The 13,590-nt window shown below is 43.5% G+C and overlaps 1 protein-coding gene across 10 annotated transcripts in view; it reads right to left on the bottom strand.

Annotated features, from left to right (window-relative positions):
- hspg2 (heparan sulfate proteoglycan 2) overlaps window positions 1–13,590 on the bottom strand; it is an 86,238-nt gene that overhangs the window by 35,365 nt on the left and 37,283 nt on the right. For all 10 annotated transcript variants that reach the window (XM_068598401.1, XM_068598404.1, XM_068598405.1 and 7 more), the window contains 17 exons: window positions 13,361–13,540; window positions 12,773–12,969; window positions 12,460–12,607; window positions 11,278–11,405; window positions 11,031–11,117; window positions 10,230–10,297; window positions 9,897–9,952; window positions 8,996–9,136; window positions 8,640–8,816; window positions 8,168–8,347; window positions 7,947–8,065; window positions 7,744–7,855; window positions 7,090–7,203; window positions 6,770–6,897; window positions 5,582–5,668; window positions 306–376; window positions 90–154 (listed from right to left, as the gene is read on the bottom strand). In XM_068598401.1, coding sequence (XP_068454502.1) covers window positions 90–154; window positions 306–376; window positions 5,582–5,668; window positions 6,770–6,897; window positions 7,090–7,203; window positions 7,744–7,855; window positions 7,947–8,065; window positions 8,168–8,347; window positions 8,640–8,816; window positions 8,996–9,136; window positions 9,897–9,952; window positions 10,230–10,297; window positions 11,031–11,117; window positions 11,278–11,405; window positions 12,460–12,607; window positions 12,773–12,969; window positions 13,361–13,540 — 2,058 coding nt within the window. The remainder of the gene's footprint in view (window positions 1–89; window positions 155–305; window positions 377–5,581; window positions 5,669–6,769; window positions 6,898–7,089; window positions 7,204–7,743; window positions 7,856–7,946; window positions 8,066–8,167; window positions 8,348–8,639; window positions 8,817–8,995; window positions 9,137–9,896; window positions 9,953–10,229; window positions 10,298–11,030; window positions 11,118–11,277; window positions 11,406–12,459; window positions 12,608–12,772; window positions 12,970–13,360; window positions 13,541–13,590) is intronic.

Genomic DNA, 13,590 nt, shown 5'->3' with positions numbered 1-13,590 from the left:
GGAAAATCAGTCCATTGTAATCTGCCTTGGAGGTGGGGAACAAAAATACAAAAAATAACAACAACCAGTCAGCTGGTTTGTTTGATTACCTTGCAGCGGCACGCACCACCATTGCAACCATCGCTTCCTCTTTGGTCACAGTTATAGCAGTTACCTGAAACAGGACAGTAGGACCAGATAGTTACAATGTGTACATGTTCTCTATTTAAAGAAACATTGTTAAATCCAGCACGATTTAAGATAAACAATATGTCAGAAGGTGGAACAACATCCGTCGTCTTTCTAAATTGAAACACAGTATGTACCGTTGACTTCATTGTTGCCGACACTACACCTCTGTCCCAGCAGCGGGTTGCCAGTGTATCCTGCTGCACATCTGAAAACAAAAATAGAAAATGTGTTTAAATAAATACTTCGTCAGGGAGAAGGCAAAGTCTTAACCCGAAGAACAATGAGGCAGGAAGCTGGCAAGTCTGCAAGAGGTGATACATTTGATGAACTGCTTCCTTGGGGGAGTCTTCTTGACCCAAGGCAGACATCAACCACGAACAAAGGAATGAGTCATTCAGACAGGGAAGGTACAAACTATTCTGTTATTCCATCCACTAAGTACTCATATCTGCACTCAGCACTAGTTGTAGAGACACACCCAGCTTTTGCACTCCACACAAAAAAAGTTTCCCCAAAGATAAAGGTCATGAAATATTGCTTGGAGATGGATAAAGCACAGCCACGGCTAAAAAAAAACATTCAACATGTCTCAGATGTTGATTCCATCTCTCATGAGAGTGATGCAGCTGAAACTGAGGAACACCTTTGTACAGGAACAGAAACACAAAAGAGAAAATATCACCAGATTTCCAAAAAGCTTCACAAATATAGGACCGGTATCAGAACAAAGCAGAGGTGAGTACAGGCAGCAGTGATGTAAAGAGAGGTAGAAGAGGACGCTAAGCTGCTAATGAGTAAAGTTATTTCGGATATTGTGGCATAGCAAAGCAATATGCCTTCAACCCAAGCAAACAACGCACACTGCCACCAGAGCAAAGACTCATCCAACACCAATATGTGCAAGTTGCCCTCGGAGCAGCTGCTGTCAGTCTTACCTCACCTGTCCACTGGCAGGTCCGCCGGTCAACAGTCAACAAGAGGACTTCCATGCTACGAACTCGCTTTGGGAAACTATATTCAACAGCAGTTTCGAAGGAATGGCTAACTCAGTCCCTCCAGTCAGTCTTGTTTTATAGATTTAAACATACAAAACACATCAAAATAGATAGGGTCATGAGAAAATGCCCAAAGTGTTCATAACTAAAGGTTATTAAGAACAGACATACAGCTCAGGATGAACACAAAATGACAATTTGGTTTCACATCACATTAAAACTAAGATGCTTTTTTTAAGCAAATAATTTAAACTTTAATTTCCTCCAAAATTTGTGGAACCATTTTGAAAACTGTGTCCATTCTTTCCATGAATGTATTTCAATGCTGATGATATGACAGTATTATTGGGTTGTCAATGCTTTGGCGTCAACAACTACTGGCAAAGGTTACCATAAAATTGGCTGTTGATAATAACGGTCCCCAGAAGATAAATTCAGTTTTTTTTCAGGTAAATCCATCCTTTTCTCTTGTGCCACAATTGGGCAAAAATATCATCAGGTAGATACAAAATACAAAAATATAAAGTACCATTTTCTGTCAAATCTCATGCTCCACAGAGGAGAATTCTCGTATTCTCTGGCTTTAGTTTTCTGTTAGCTTAACAATTGGTTCAAATTACGTAAATATTATATATTTATATGATATATTTAATTTAAAAAACATTACATGAGTCCTTGATTAATTTCATATGGCTTTGGCTGAATCTACATGCCAGCATGTTCATACTCCCAAGAGGTTTAATCCTCCAGAAAGAGTCTACCGTCATGCTAACAGCTGTGTGATGCTAATCTCAGGCTAATCTCAGGCTAATCTCAGGATAAATCATTAGATTTATCCTCTGAGGACCACACACATCCAATTAGATTGTTGGGCTTGTTTATAATGTACTGGTTCTTTACCCTTGAAATGTAATATTTTAGACAATAGAACAAATATAAGATGCCTAAAAGTGAACTTGTTGGGGGATCTTAAATCACAGAGTGACATGGAGGTGTAAGGCTTTTTTAGGATATCAACACATTGGAAACACCAACAAAACATACCCAACGGGAGTGCAGGAAACAAGTTTGATGGGCATTGGGGTTTTCAGAATGATCTAACAAAGGGTCGGGGTAACGTTTGAGGTAGTCTGGCCATAACACAATGGATACATGTACACACAAAGAGGTACTACTGCTAAGCTATCTCTTCATAGCATAGCACAGCAACTGTTCTGATTGTAATAAAACATACCTTAAAAGTAATATAGTAGTATAATAATATCAGGATGGCATCAAATATCTAACAAGTCTCTCTAAAACAGTGGTTCTCAAACTGTGGGGCGCGACCCTCTAGTGGGGAGCGGAGGTATTACAGGTAAAAAAGATGAAAAGAAAATTACAGGTTTTAAAATTATTATTAATATTATTTTTAAGAATCCCTTATTAATCCCACAGTGGGGGGATTATTCTCTGCATGTCACCATCCTTCGTAATGAAGGAGCTTTGTGCTGCTGTGAAGCTCTGGGGCTTCACTGCCTTGCTCAAGGACACTTCAACATGAAACTATGGGGAGAAAACAGGGATCCAACCGGCTTCCTTGGTCATCTTTTTTTGCCAAATATGAGTTATTTCTTTGCACATATTTAACTTAATTTGCATTGTTTTAACAAGGTGATTGCACATGTTATTAGTTCTTGTCAGATGGAGAAATCTGGTTTACTTGAAAGGGATTTACATTTTCTTTAATCTATTCATTAAAAAAACACGGATGGTGGAGTCTCAACAAGTTGGACCATTTTTTCCCAATGTTGTTTTTGAACATTTTGCTTCCTCCAAAGTGGAGCGTGACAGAAACAGTTTGAGAACCACTGCTCTAAAACAACACAGTGGCATACAATTAGTCCCTTCATTAAGTTCCATTGACGTATAACAGACATAAATATCAGGATCAAAGCATAGAGATATACACAAAGGACAAAATTAAAAATCATAAAAAAAGCACCACATTGTTCCCTAATCATCAGGGATAATTTTGATAGGAATGGCCAGCCTTCCCAAAACAACATGAAGAGAACCGTCCGTGTTCTTTTCCCGCTTCCCCGCCTTAGGATCTCCTTGTAAGAGCCGCAGGAGGTCCAAAATACCAGATTGAGTCGTTTTCTTCTTTTTCTTCTGCTGTTTTTTTTTAGTTTCTTTCTTTGCGACAGCAACCTTGGTTTTAGGGGGAGTTGATTTTTTTTTCACTGTCGTGTTGGACTTCTTCTTCGCGGTAGTCGTCTTGACTCGAGCAGTCGTCGTTGTCCTTTTCGCGGTGGTTTTAGATTCCTTTGCAGGAGTAACCCTGGTAGGTTTTGCGGTTGACGACGTGTTCTTCGCAGAATTCTTCTTGTTTTCATTTTGGTTAGCGCTACTTTTCTGTGACTTTGACACGTTCTTTGAATTGCCTTCTGACGGCTTTTTTCCAGCCTCCTGAACCTTCTTTGAAATTGGCGCGTCCGATCTAAACGCCTTGTTACGACCAACACGTTTCACCGGTAGAGAATCCTCTTTGTTGGCTTGTCCAGGCTTTGAAGGCCTTGGTTGGTAAGACGGTGGCTCCAGTTGAAATTTTGTAACTCCTTCTTTAACTTGCTTTTGCTTTTTTTGGCTTGGCTGTGAAACACGTTTCACTATCACAGCAGACCTCCTCTCACCTTCAGGCCTTTTTGTTTGAGGCTTCACTGTAGCTTTAGATGAAGGTTTTGAAGCTGTCTTAGGTTTACTCAGGGTGGTCCTAAACGTCGACGTTGACCTTGTTGAGACTAGACTTTTGGATGTGACTGTATTCTTTACTGGTGTCGTGGGTTTGTTTGTGGCGAGGCCTGGGCTCGGTATGCTTTTGGACGCTGTGGCTCTGCTGGTGAACGGCGACTCCGTGGGTATAAATCTGGCGGTCGTGAACGAGGGCAGAGCCCTCTTTTCTTGCGGCGAACGGGCGACGTGTCTAGCGCGTTTCAGTTTGTTCATCTCCTGAGCGAGGGCGGTGAAGCCGTCGATCAGGATCTCCAGCCGTCCCTCCAGTCTGCTCAGACGGTTGTCCATGTCCGTGTAGCTGCTCTCCAGCTCGCTAACCATCTTGTTCTTCTCCCCGGCCGACAGGATGGCGATGAGCTCCTTCAGTTGCGAGCCGAGATAGATCTGTTGGTTCTCAATAGTGTGGATGCTCTCCTTCATGTCGAGCGTGTTTCTTTCCAGCATGCTCAGGCGTTGGTTAAAGGTGTTCAGGTGCATCCGGAGGAGGTGCTGGAAGCTGGAGTCTCTGACCTCTGGGCTCGGGGTGAAGCGTGGCGGGTGTCTGGTCGCTGATCTGTTGTGGGTGACCGCTGAGACAACGTCCACCTTATGTGCCGTTGTGGAACGAGTGGTGCGATGGTGAACTGCTGCAGACAAAAAAGTCCAAGTCGGGAATATGGTTGTTGGAGTGTCCTCATCGCCAACTCCGCTGCCATACGATACTATCTCTTTCTCCCAGCTGAAGTTGAATACAGCTTCAGCTCCACATAGCACAGGTAGGAGGCCATCTACATCCTTCTCCGGGAAGGGGTCCCCACAACTGTCTGCAGACGGCATCTCTTCTCTTAATGTCAAAACAGCAGAATCAGGTATGATGCAGGCAGAGACGTTCAAATAGTAAATGATTCATAAGTTGCATCTCACACCCACAAGTCACCTCGTCATCTTTGCCCTCGGCGCAGCAAAGATTGATTAGCCGGACAGGAGTCCTCATAAATGCTACATTTATGTCGTTGAAACCCAGATTATGTATTGTCTGTGCGCAGACAGAAATCACTTGAGCCAACACCTTGAAATTTCGTTACCAGCAAAGTGCAAAGCTGAAGCAGAAAGCAAAGGGAAAAAAGAAAGGAATGGAAGGATCTAAAGCAGACTAATGTGAAGGTTTCCTCAGCACATACAGCACTATTTCTATTCCTTTGGCAAATTTCACTAAAATCTGAGCAATGAGATAATCAGTACCACCAGAGGCCCTTTATCCTTTAACAAAGATATATTATTCTACCAAAGCAGGGATGACCTTACATTTTTGCAAACCAATAAATCCAAGAAAACAATAACCAGCTGCAGATGAAGTAAAACAGCACACAGTGCAAAACATCCTGTATGGGTGGCACCGATGTGTGTCTCCCATCCCGACCTGACGTCACTCACAACTGCTGAGGGTATAAAAAAAACAAAACAAGAGAGATGCAAACCACAGGCATGCTTATATCCCGTTCCTGTGAATGAAACCACTGGGTGCTACTGCCAGCCCCCCCCGCCTGCCTTGCTGTCTGCCGACCCAGCAACCCCAAAAACACTGTCCAGACCACCGTGAGAGGAAGACAGATTGGAAAAGGAAAAGCAGAAAATGAAGGAAAGGGAGGTGGGGGACTTACCTTTCACAGCGTCGGCCAGAATATCCAGGGGGGCAGCTGTCACAGGTCGGTTGGCCGTCAGACTCCAGGTTACAGGTGGGGGACAATCTGTGCCAACAGAGAGCCACGCATACCATGAGCATGCTCTTTTTGGACAGCATTCAAGTTATTTTATATAGACCTTCGCTTACTAAAGGGCGATATACACTCTCGCAACTACGACTGCAACTGCGGCTGGCCACGCTGTTGCATCGACGGACTCGTTTTGGTTTATGGTTCTCGTGTCTTTTCCATACGCCAGAACAGCAGGTGGGGCAACGACCGTTAAGAGTCGATGTTCAATGATATCTCCCTCCAGGAATTTATCGCCATCTGCGTGTCCTTATACTCCGTCAGACGGGTTATATAAATGCTCATATTTGCTGGCCCTCGTCGGCCAAACGTTCTTCAACGGGATCCATTGTTCGTGTTTCTGCTACGGCTTTTAAAAATGGCGGTATTGTGCTATGAAACCTGGAAATGCGAGACTCAGAAAGGATGATGGTTAGCAGACCAATCAGAGGTCTTGCGGGCTGCGTAGCTTTGTTGGATAGTCCGAGATTTTGGCCGACGCACGCAAGATGGCTGACGGGACGATGCAAGGGGCCCTTGGGGGTCTTGCGTGCTTGCATCTCTGCGTAAAACCCGAGTATAAAGCAGCCTAAAGGCAGGGTTCATACATATTTTGACCGATAGATTTCCATGACATTAAACCAAATTTCCATGACCAAACATTTTGGAAAATCTTGGTGTATACCATGAAAAAGTGAGAAAATGTTGTATTTGAACTAACAATGAAAATTCCAAAGCATACAGTATACCTTACATAAATAAATGAGAGACAATAGTTTGATTAAAATAATGAACATAGATAGAGTATGCCTGCTTAATATCTTTGAGCGTCTTTCTTTTAAAAGCATATTCATTATTTTAAACTCAGACATGAACATACAGTTTGTGTATACAACACATTTCCATGACTTTTCCAAAGCTTTTGGGATTTTATTTTTTTCAATGACTTTTCCAGGCCCGGAAATAACCCTTTTTCAGGTTTTCCATGACCGTAAAAACCCTGTAAGAGGCCTTTTATTAGTTGTTTCAGCACTGGCGTTAACAGTAATCTGCACAGACTGAATGAACCTGACACAAGCGCAGAGGACGTGAACTCACTGGTTGCTGGACGTCGTTCCAGGACAGGGGCAGCGCTGGCAGGCCGACGCACCGTCCGTCACTGGATTTCCATAAAAACCAGCCTGACAGCGTTCACACCTTGGCCCGTCGGTGTTGTGTAGACATTGCTTTTTGGTCAGGACACACACAGAAAAAAAAGATGTTAGATCCATGGAACAGTTGACTAAGCAGTGCTCACTGAGTGTTTCCACATTTTTGGGGGGGATTAGCCACGAAACCATCAATGCGTCCCGCTGCACAGATGAAAGCAAACGAAGAAGAAGAAGAAGAAGAAGAAGAAGAGTAGCATAGAAACCTACCAGACATCTGCCGGTCTCCGTGTCACAGCCGCTGGCGTGACCGTTGCAGTTGCACCTCTCGCAGGTGCCCAGGTAAAGGCCGGAGCTGGTCCGAGTGTAACCTTCATCACACTCCTGCAACGATATGGAAAAACGCCTCAGGTGAGAGACGAGTGAGGGCAAAGAGGAAGATGTCTTTGTTCCACTGCGGCAGGGCCGACTGCAATTATCATGAGAAGCTGGACCTAAAAACATTTTACTCTGCTTTTATTAACAAGCTTAGGCATATCTGTGATTGCTTTACTTATCTTTCTTCCTTCATACTAAATTAAACTCGCTAATCTTGAGCATGAAAGTTTATTCTTGATCTTGGACAAAAGAAAGTAAAATCCGTCACTCAAAGTCCACTTTTTTTTTTTTTGCTTTTTAACTAAATCTCAGTCTTCTCAGGCTCTGATGTCATGAGATGGCTCAATTGTCATCCCAGAATAATGAGGCCATGTGATGAAAGATAAGCCATCTCCTTCATGACACCCGAGCAGACTCGATTCATTCAGATGAATGAACGCTAAAAAAAAAAAAAAAAAAAAAAAAAGCTTGAAAATGGATTTTTTTTGTCGAGATTTTCTTTTGTTAAATCAAACTAAACTCCTTCTCTGAAATGGGCTTGTATACCTGGCAAGAGGGTCCTCTGTACCCCTGAGGACAGGCGCACTCTTCCACCTCCAGAGCCCGATCATTACCAGTAGAGTGAGGAACAGCGACGTCCATCTTGATGTCCGAGACACTAGTAAGCACCAACAGCATGCGATTAACAACACAACTATGCCTTTGGATGTATTTTGAGGTCTGCGAATGAGAGGAAGCCCCGCCCATACCTGCTCTCCACCATGTTGTCTGCATAGGTGGCCCTGATCATGAAGACAGTAACATCAGCCAGGGCCATCAGTAGGTGCTCACGAGTACATGGCTGCCCATCAGAGCGACGCCATTCAGACTGAGCGTCCGCAAGGAGGAAAGAGAAAAAGTTAGTCCGCTAACGTTGAATGAGGATTCAGATTCAGCGAAACGAAACTGAACCATGAAATGAAACACACACCTCTCTGAAGGTCACGGTCACGGTTTGTGGGACCCGTGGAAGAAGCTTGGTCTGGGAGAAGTGCTCCAGGAAGATGCCGTTGCCCTGCAGAACCACGTCTGGCTGGCCGTCGATCACCAGCGAGCGCTGGAACGGTTCAAAGCGCACCGTGTAGCGGAGCTCCCCTCCGTAGGCCGTCACCTGGTCGAAACGCAAGAAAAGGGACGGTCCGCTCAACAAAAATTGAACGGCGGAAAGGTATTTCACCCCGACGATACCGTGGAGGAGTCACAAGACATCCATGGTTGGCCTGACTGTGAATTCAAGCCAAAAGGTTCAAAGGAGGCTTGCTGTGTGGATAAGTGCAGCCTTTTCACTCGAATACATGTTGAGGCATGACTGAGTGCAGACAAATCTAGCTTGACTAACACTTTTTTTTCCCCTCCTCACTTATCCCCCGAGCTGGCTCTTTACTTTGTTGTTTTCCTCTCACCTTATCGCCTCTAAAGCTCTCAGGCAGGACCCAGTAGTAGATGTCATTGGGGACACTGGAGAACGAGCGGTAGACAACTTCAGAGGAGCCCCTCTGGGAGATGCCTTCAGAGATGGTTTTGGTGTTGGCACTGTTGGAGAGGGAGAAGAGCTGCCCGTTCACCCCTCCCCCGCGCACCTGAGAGACACAAAACCTATTTGTCTGAGATGTGAAGGGAGATTTACATGCGGAGCCAGAACTCCAGCACAATCCCCGTTAGTACATTTAATCTCACGTTCGACACCGTCTGAAAGGATTCGCAAACACACTCGAGTCAAACCTGGATACACAAATGATTCACCATTTTGGCAACTCACCTGGTCTCTGTTCCAGGTGGAGCTGGCGCACTGTTTGGTGACACCCATACAGAAACAACGGAGGCAGCCCTCCGGGTTGGTCTCCGATAGATGGAAGAACCCGGCCTTACACTCGTCGCACACCGTGCCTGCCACATTGTTCTGAAACACACACACACACACAGACACACACACACTTAATCCATCTGCCAATTGGATACTTGTCTCGATCAGATATGAGCAGTTTTTCAGTTACTTGTATTTGAAATACGTATTTCAGTCACTTTGAGTATTTTGTAATTTGTATTTGATAGGGCCGATAAAAAAACAAATGTAATTTGTAACAAAATACTAGTAATTTTGTATTTAAAGTACTTTCTGTGCAGAACTTGATGTACAGATTTTGTCTCTTTACCTGTGTACAACTGGTTTTAAGTCAATATTTTGCCTTCATAGTTAGTATACATAGGCCTAATGTGTGATGCTATTCATATGTGATGAATATTTTCTTGTTGATAAGTTCCATTGATAAAAATGTATATACATAATTAATAAGCTTTGCTTCATTACACTGATGTTCTGTGACTGTTCTTACTTTTTTGTAGGGTTAAACAGAGCTTTGTGTACATTACATAACCTGAACAAGTATTTCCTGTATTTTAAATACATGTATTGTATTTTGTTACATTTTCTGGCACCAGTATTTTTTATTTTGATACATTGATTTGGATTTTAATGTATTTTTGCCCATCTCTAGTCTCGACTGATTTACTGTTCAGAATTGTTCTTCTGTCGAGCGAACGTCTTTCTTCACAGACAGTAAGACACGTTACCCTCCAAACACACAACATATTTCCCAATAAAAGGTTAAAGTAGAATCCTGAAGCGTCCCTGAGCAGTTTGTGGTCCTGCATGTGTTTACCTTGCAGCTGCACGGTCTGCTGTGGGAGCTGAGCGTCCCTCTGTTATCACAGCTTTCTGCAGGGAGAGAGCAATGGAAAGAAGATGACATGCCGTATGGGGTGGAAAGTGCACCTGGGAGTGTTCCAGCCGCTCTGCATACCGAAGCTATGACCACATAACACTGCCTACTGTAGCAGCAGAGGGGGGGAAACAATGGTAATCATTACTCAGGACTTCATTGTGGCCTTATCACTGGAGGGTAAAACAATCCAGGTGCAGTTTCTTTCAATTTGAAGCCTTTGAAATGAGAATTTTGCAAAATGTTGGAGCAATTTGTTGAACAGATACTTACGGCTAGATGTGGTAGGAGTACATCTCCCATTAGGCAGAAGAGGGTTACCCTGATAACCAGGAGCACACCTGAAATATAACAAAAACATAACCGATAAGATTGACCTTCACTCCCTCAAAAGCATATTCTGTGGTAGGTTGTGCTATTAATAGTTATCATAACAATATTGTGATGAAGTATATATGAATTCAGCTTTACTGCCATTTATAAAAGGTGTATATTGTGTCATCTCAATAATATTACTGCCATCTGCAAACTATCTAAACAAGTGGTTCTGGGGCGGTGGTTCGGGCCCCACCGCCCCAACAACATGGGAACAAAATTAATAGATTAAAGAAAATGTAAATCCGTTTCAAGTAAACCAGATTGCTCCATCTGACAAGAACTAATAACATGTGCAATCACTTTGTTAAAACAATGCAAATAAAGTTATATATGTGCAAAAAAATAACTCATATTTGGCCAAAAAGATGAGCAAGGAAGCCAGTTGGATCCCTGTTTTCTCCCCATACTTTCATGTTGAAGTGTCCTTGAGCAAGGCACTGAAGCCCCAGAGCTTCACAGCAGCACAAAGCTCCTTCATTACTAAGGATGGTGACATGCAGAGAATAATCCCCCCACTGTGGGATTAATAAAGGATTCTTAAAAAAACATATTTTTTATTATTTAAGAATCTGCATCTTCCCTCGCGTCCCACCTGTAATACCTCCGCGCCCCACTAGGGGGTCACGCCCCACACTTTGAGAACCACTGATCTGAATTGTAATTAAAAGGCACAGTGGACGATATCAGTTTCCTCACTTTTCGCAGCGCCTCCCTGTGTAGCCGGGCCTACAGGCGTCACATGTCGGCTGCTGGTCAACGTCCAGGAAGCAGGTGTCAGAAAACCTACGAAGCCACGAGAAAAAAGATAGTTAATACGCAGAACGTTGAACGAACAAGCGCCAAACTATGCGAACATGCTCAGACGCCTGGTGTGAGTGTGCATGTGTCGTCTCCTGTTTGTACGCCGGGTGTTTGTGTGGTCTGAGCGGGTCCGCGACCTTACCGCCGTGAGGTCTCGTAGTACGGGCACGGGCAGGGCTTGCAGTCATCGGGGCGACCTCTGCTCGGGTCGCCAAAGTAACCGGGGCGACACTTGTCACACTGAGGGCCCTCTGTGTTGTGCTGGCAGCTCTGTGCAGGGAGGACACACTGCTCATTCTCGTGCAAAGGAGGCGCCACTTTAAAATAGGACGGAACAGTTTGACATTTTGGGACACTCGCTCTCTTTCTTGCAGAGGATTAGAGCGAGCTCTGTGTGGTTTCCCCAATGTTGGTAACAACCACAGCTGTAGAGGCTTGTGTGGGTGTTCGGGTCTGTGGGACCCGTTTTCATTTTTCATCAAAAGCAACAATAATGCAGCAAGAACAGACTCAGCGAGAGGAAGATACATCTGATTATGTACATTGACAAGTAGGAAAAACAACAATAAAAAACACACATTATTCAGTTTGTAAATTATAATTTTATGTTTATGTTTGTTTCTTTTTTCTTTTTATCCTTTTTTGTTATTTAGTTACTTTATTATTATGGGATGGGGAACAAGGTGAAAATGTTTGCTGTGTATTGTTCTGTTGATTTTCAATTTGATGTAACTTGCAAACTGAAAATTATGGAAACCCATTTCTGCCACACCAGAAAAAAGAAATTAGGACCAAAAAAAATACCTAATATATTTATTTATTTTTTTCCCTAAAAAAAAAAAGTTTTTGCTCCTAATATATATTTTGGTCCGAATTATTATTATAATTTTTTTTTTTTTTTTGGTCGCAATTTTTTTTGTGTGTGTGTTGAAAATGGGATTCCATAGAACATCAATAAATACATTGTTAAAAAAATAAATAATAATATGATTCATTATTTTTTCAAACTCAGACTTATTGGCCTTTGGCTCATTTTCTGCGAAGAACATACAAAACAAAATGCAGATCTTAACCGCCTCTGCACATTTATATTACATACAGGTGTTGGAGTCCACTAGGCTGTTTATATTGCTTCTAATTAGGATGAAGAAAACATCTGTTGAGTATTTTAACATTAAATTGTTTGACTGTGTTCAATTAAAACCCCCCAAATACAGCGGGTCCAACAGACCCACAACACCTGCTGACAAACGTACGTAATGCTCAACAAGTTAAACTCTTCACTGTTTACTTTTTCCCCCCCAAAAAAGGGAGTTGGCATTACCAGACAGTGTCCGTTTATTGGATCACAGGCGCTGGCGTGTCCGTTACAGTTACATCCTGCACAGGTGCCGAGATAGGAGCCGCCGGGGACGCGCTCGAAACCAGGGGAACACGTCTCACAGGACAGGCCTGAATACCCAGGAGGACATCTGGGAAGGATAAATATGAGGATCGTCATCATCCAAGGTTTTGTTCACGCTGGACACGCCCCAAACGGTAGCCGCGCATGTAGATTGCTGTCTGAAGGCTCGTAAGGATCTCCAATCTCATGTGAAGGCAGCGCATCGCGCTTATCGCGACATGCTATGTCTCACCTGCACTCTTCCACATCCTTCGCATGACCCAGGATGCTGAACTCCACGGTGGTGGTATCCATGACAATGTCGCTGAGCGCCACGCTGACCATGTGGTTGTCGTAGATCGTGCGGATGCTCACGCTTTCCAGGTTGGCGAGCGTCATCATCAGCTCCTCGCGGCTCACAGTGCGGCCGTTGGAGTGCTGCCATTTATCCTGAAACAATGGCACGCAGGCGTACTGAGTATGTACTTCAAATGTATTTCATTATACTGACAGGGGATATTAAGCCCTTGATTATTTCTTTTTTACAAATTGGTAACATTTTGTTGTTGTGAAATTGTTTTTTTATCCTCGTTTTTTTAATTTGTGGACAATCGGCACAACATTTGTGAATCATCACAAATTTACCGCAAGATTCTGAACCAAAGAAGCTGCACTTTCTAGACTACTGTTTACTGTTTTTCTGTTTCCTTAATGTCTTCCTTTACATTTATATTTTATATCTCGCTCTTGCATTGAAAAGAAGTACGAAGCGCAGAATCCGGCGTCAAATTCCATGTACGTGAAAATGTCCATGGCCACTAAAGCTGATTCAACAACATACTTCAGTGAATCTGATGTCCCTCTGGTTGACCACTCGGGCCGGGGTAGGGTTGCCTCTGAGGTACACGAGCCTGCGTCCATCTCCAACCAGCATCACATCCGGCTTCTCCACCGGCTCGGACAGACCGCGGGCCAACGTGTACCGCACCTTGAACTTCAGGGAACCTCCATACGAGTCAATCTAAAACACAGTTAAAAAAATAATAATCAATTGAATGCTTGAGTTCGTGA

Source organism: Clinocottus analis, unplaced genomic scaffold, assembly GCF_023055335.1.
Source record: "Clinocottus analis isolate CAN_PGR_092001 unplaced genomic scaffold, fCliAna1.0.p SCAF_4, whole genome shotgun sequence".
Taxonomy (NCBI): domain Eukaryota; kingdom Metazoa; phylum Chordata; class Actinopteri; order Perciformes; family Cottidae; genus Clinocottus; species Clinocottus analis.
The sequence above is the reverse complement of the archived record's forward strand: the minus strand, read 5'-3'. Positions and strand labels throughout refer to the sequence as shown.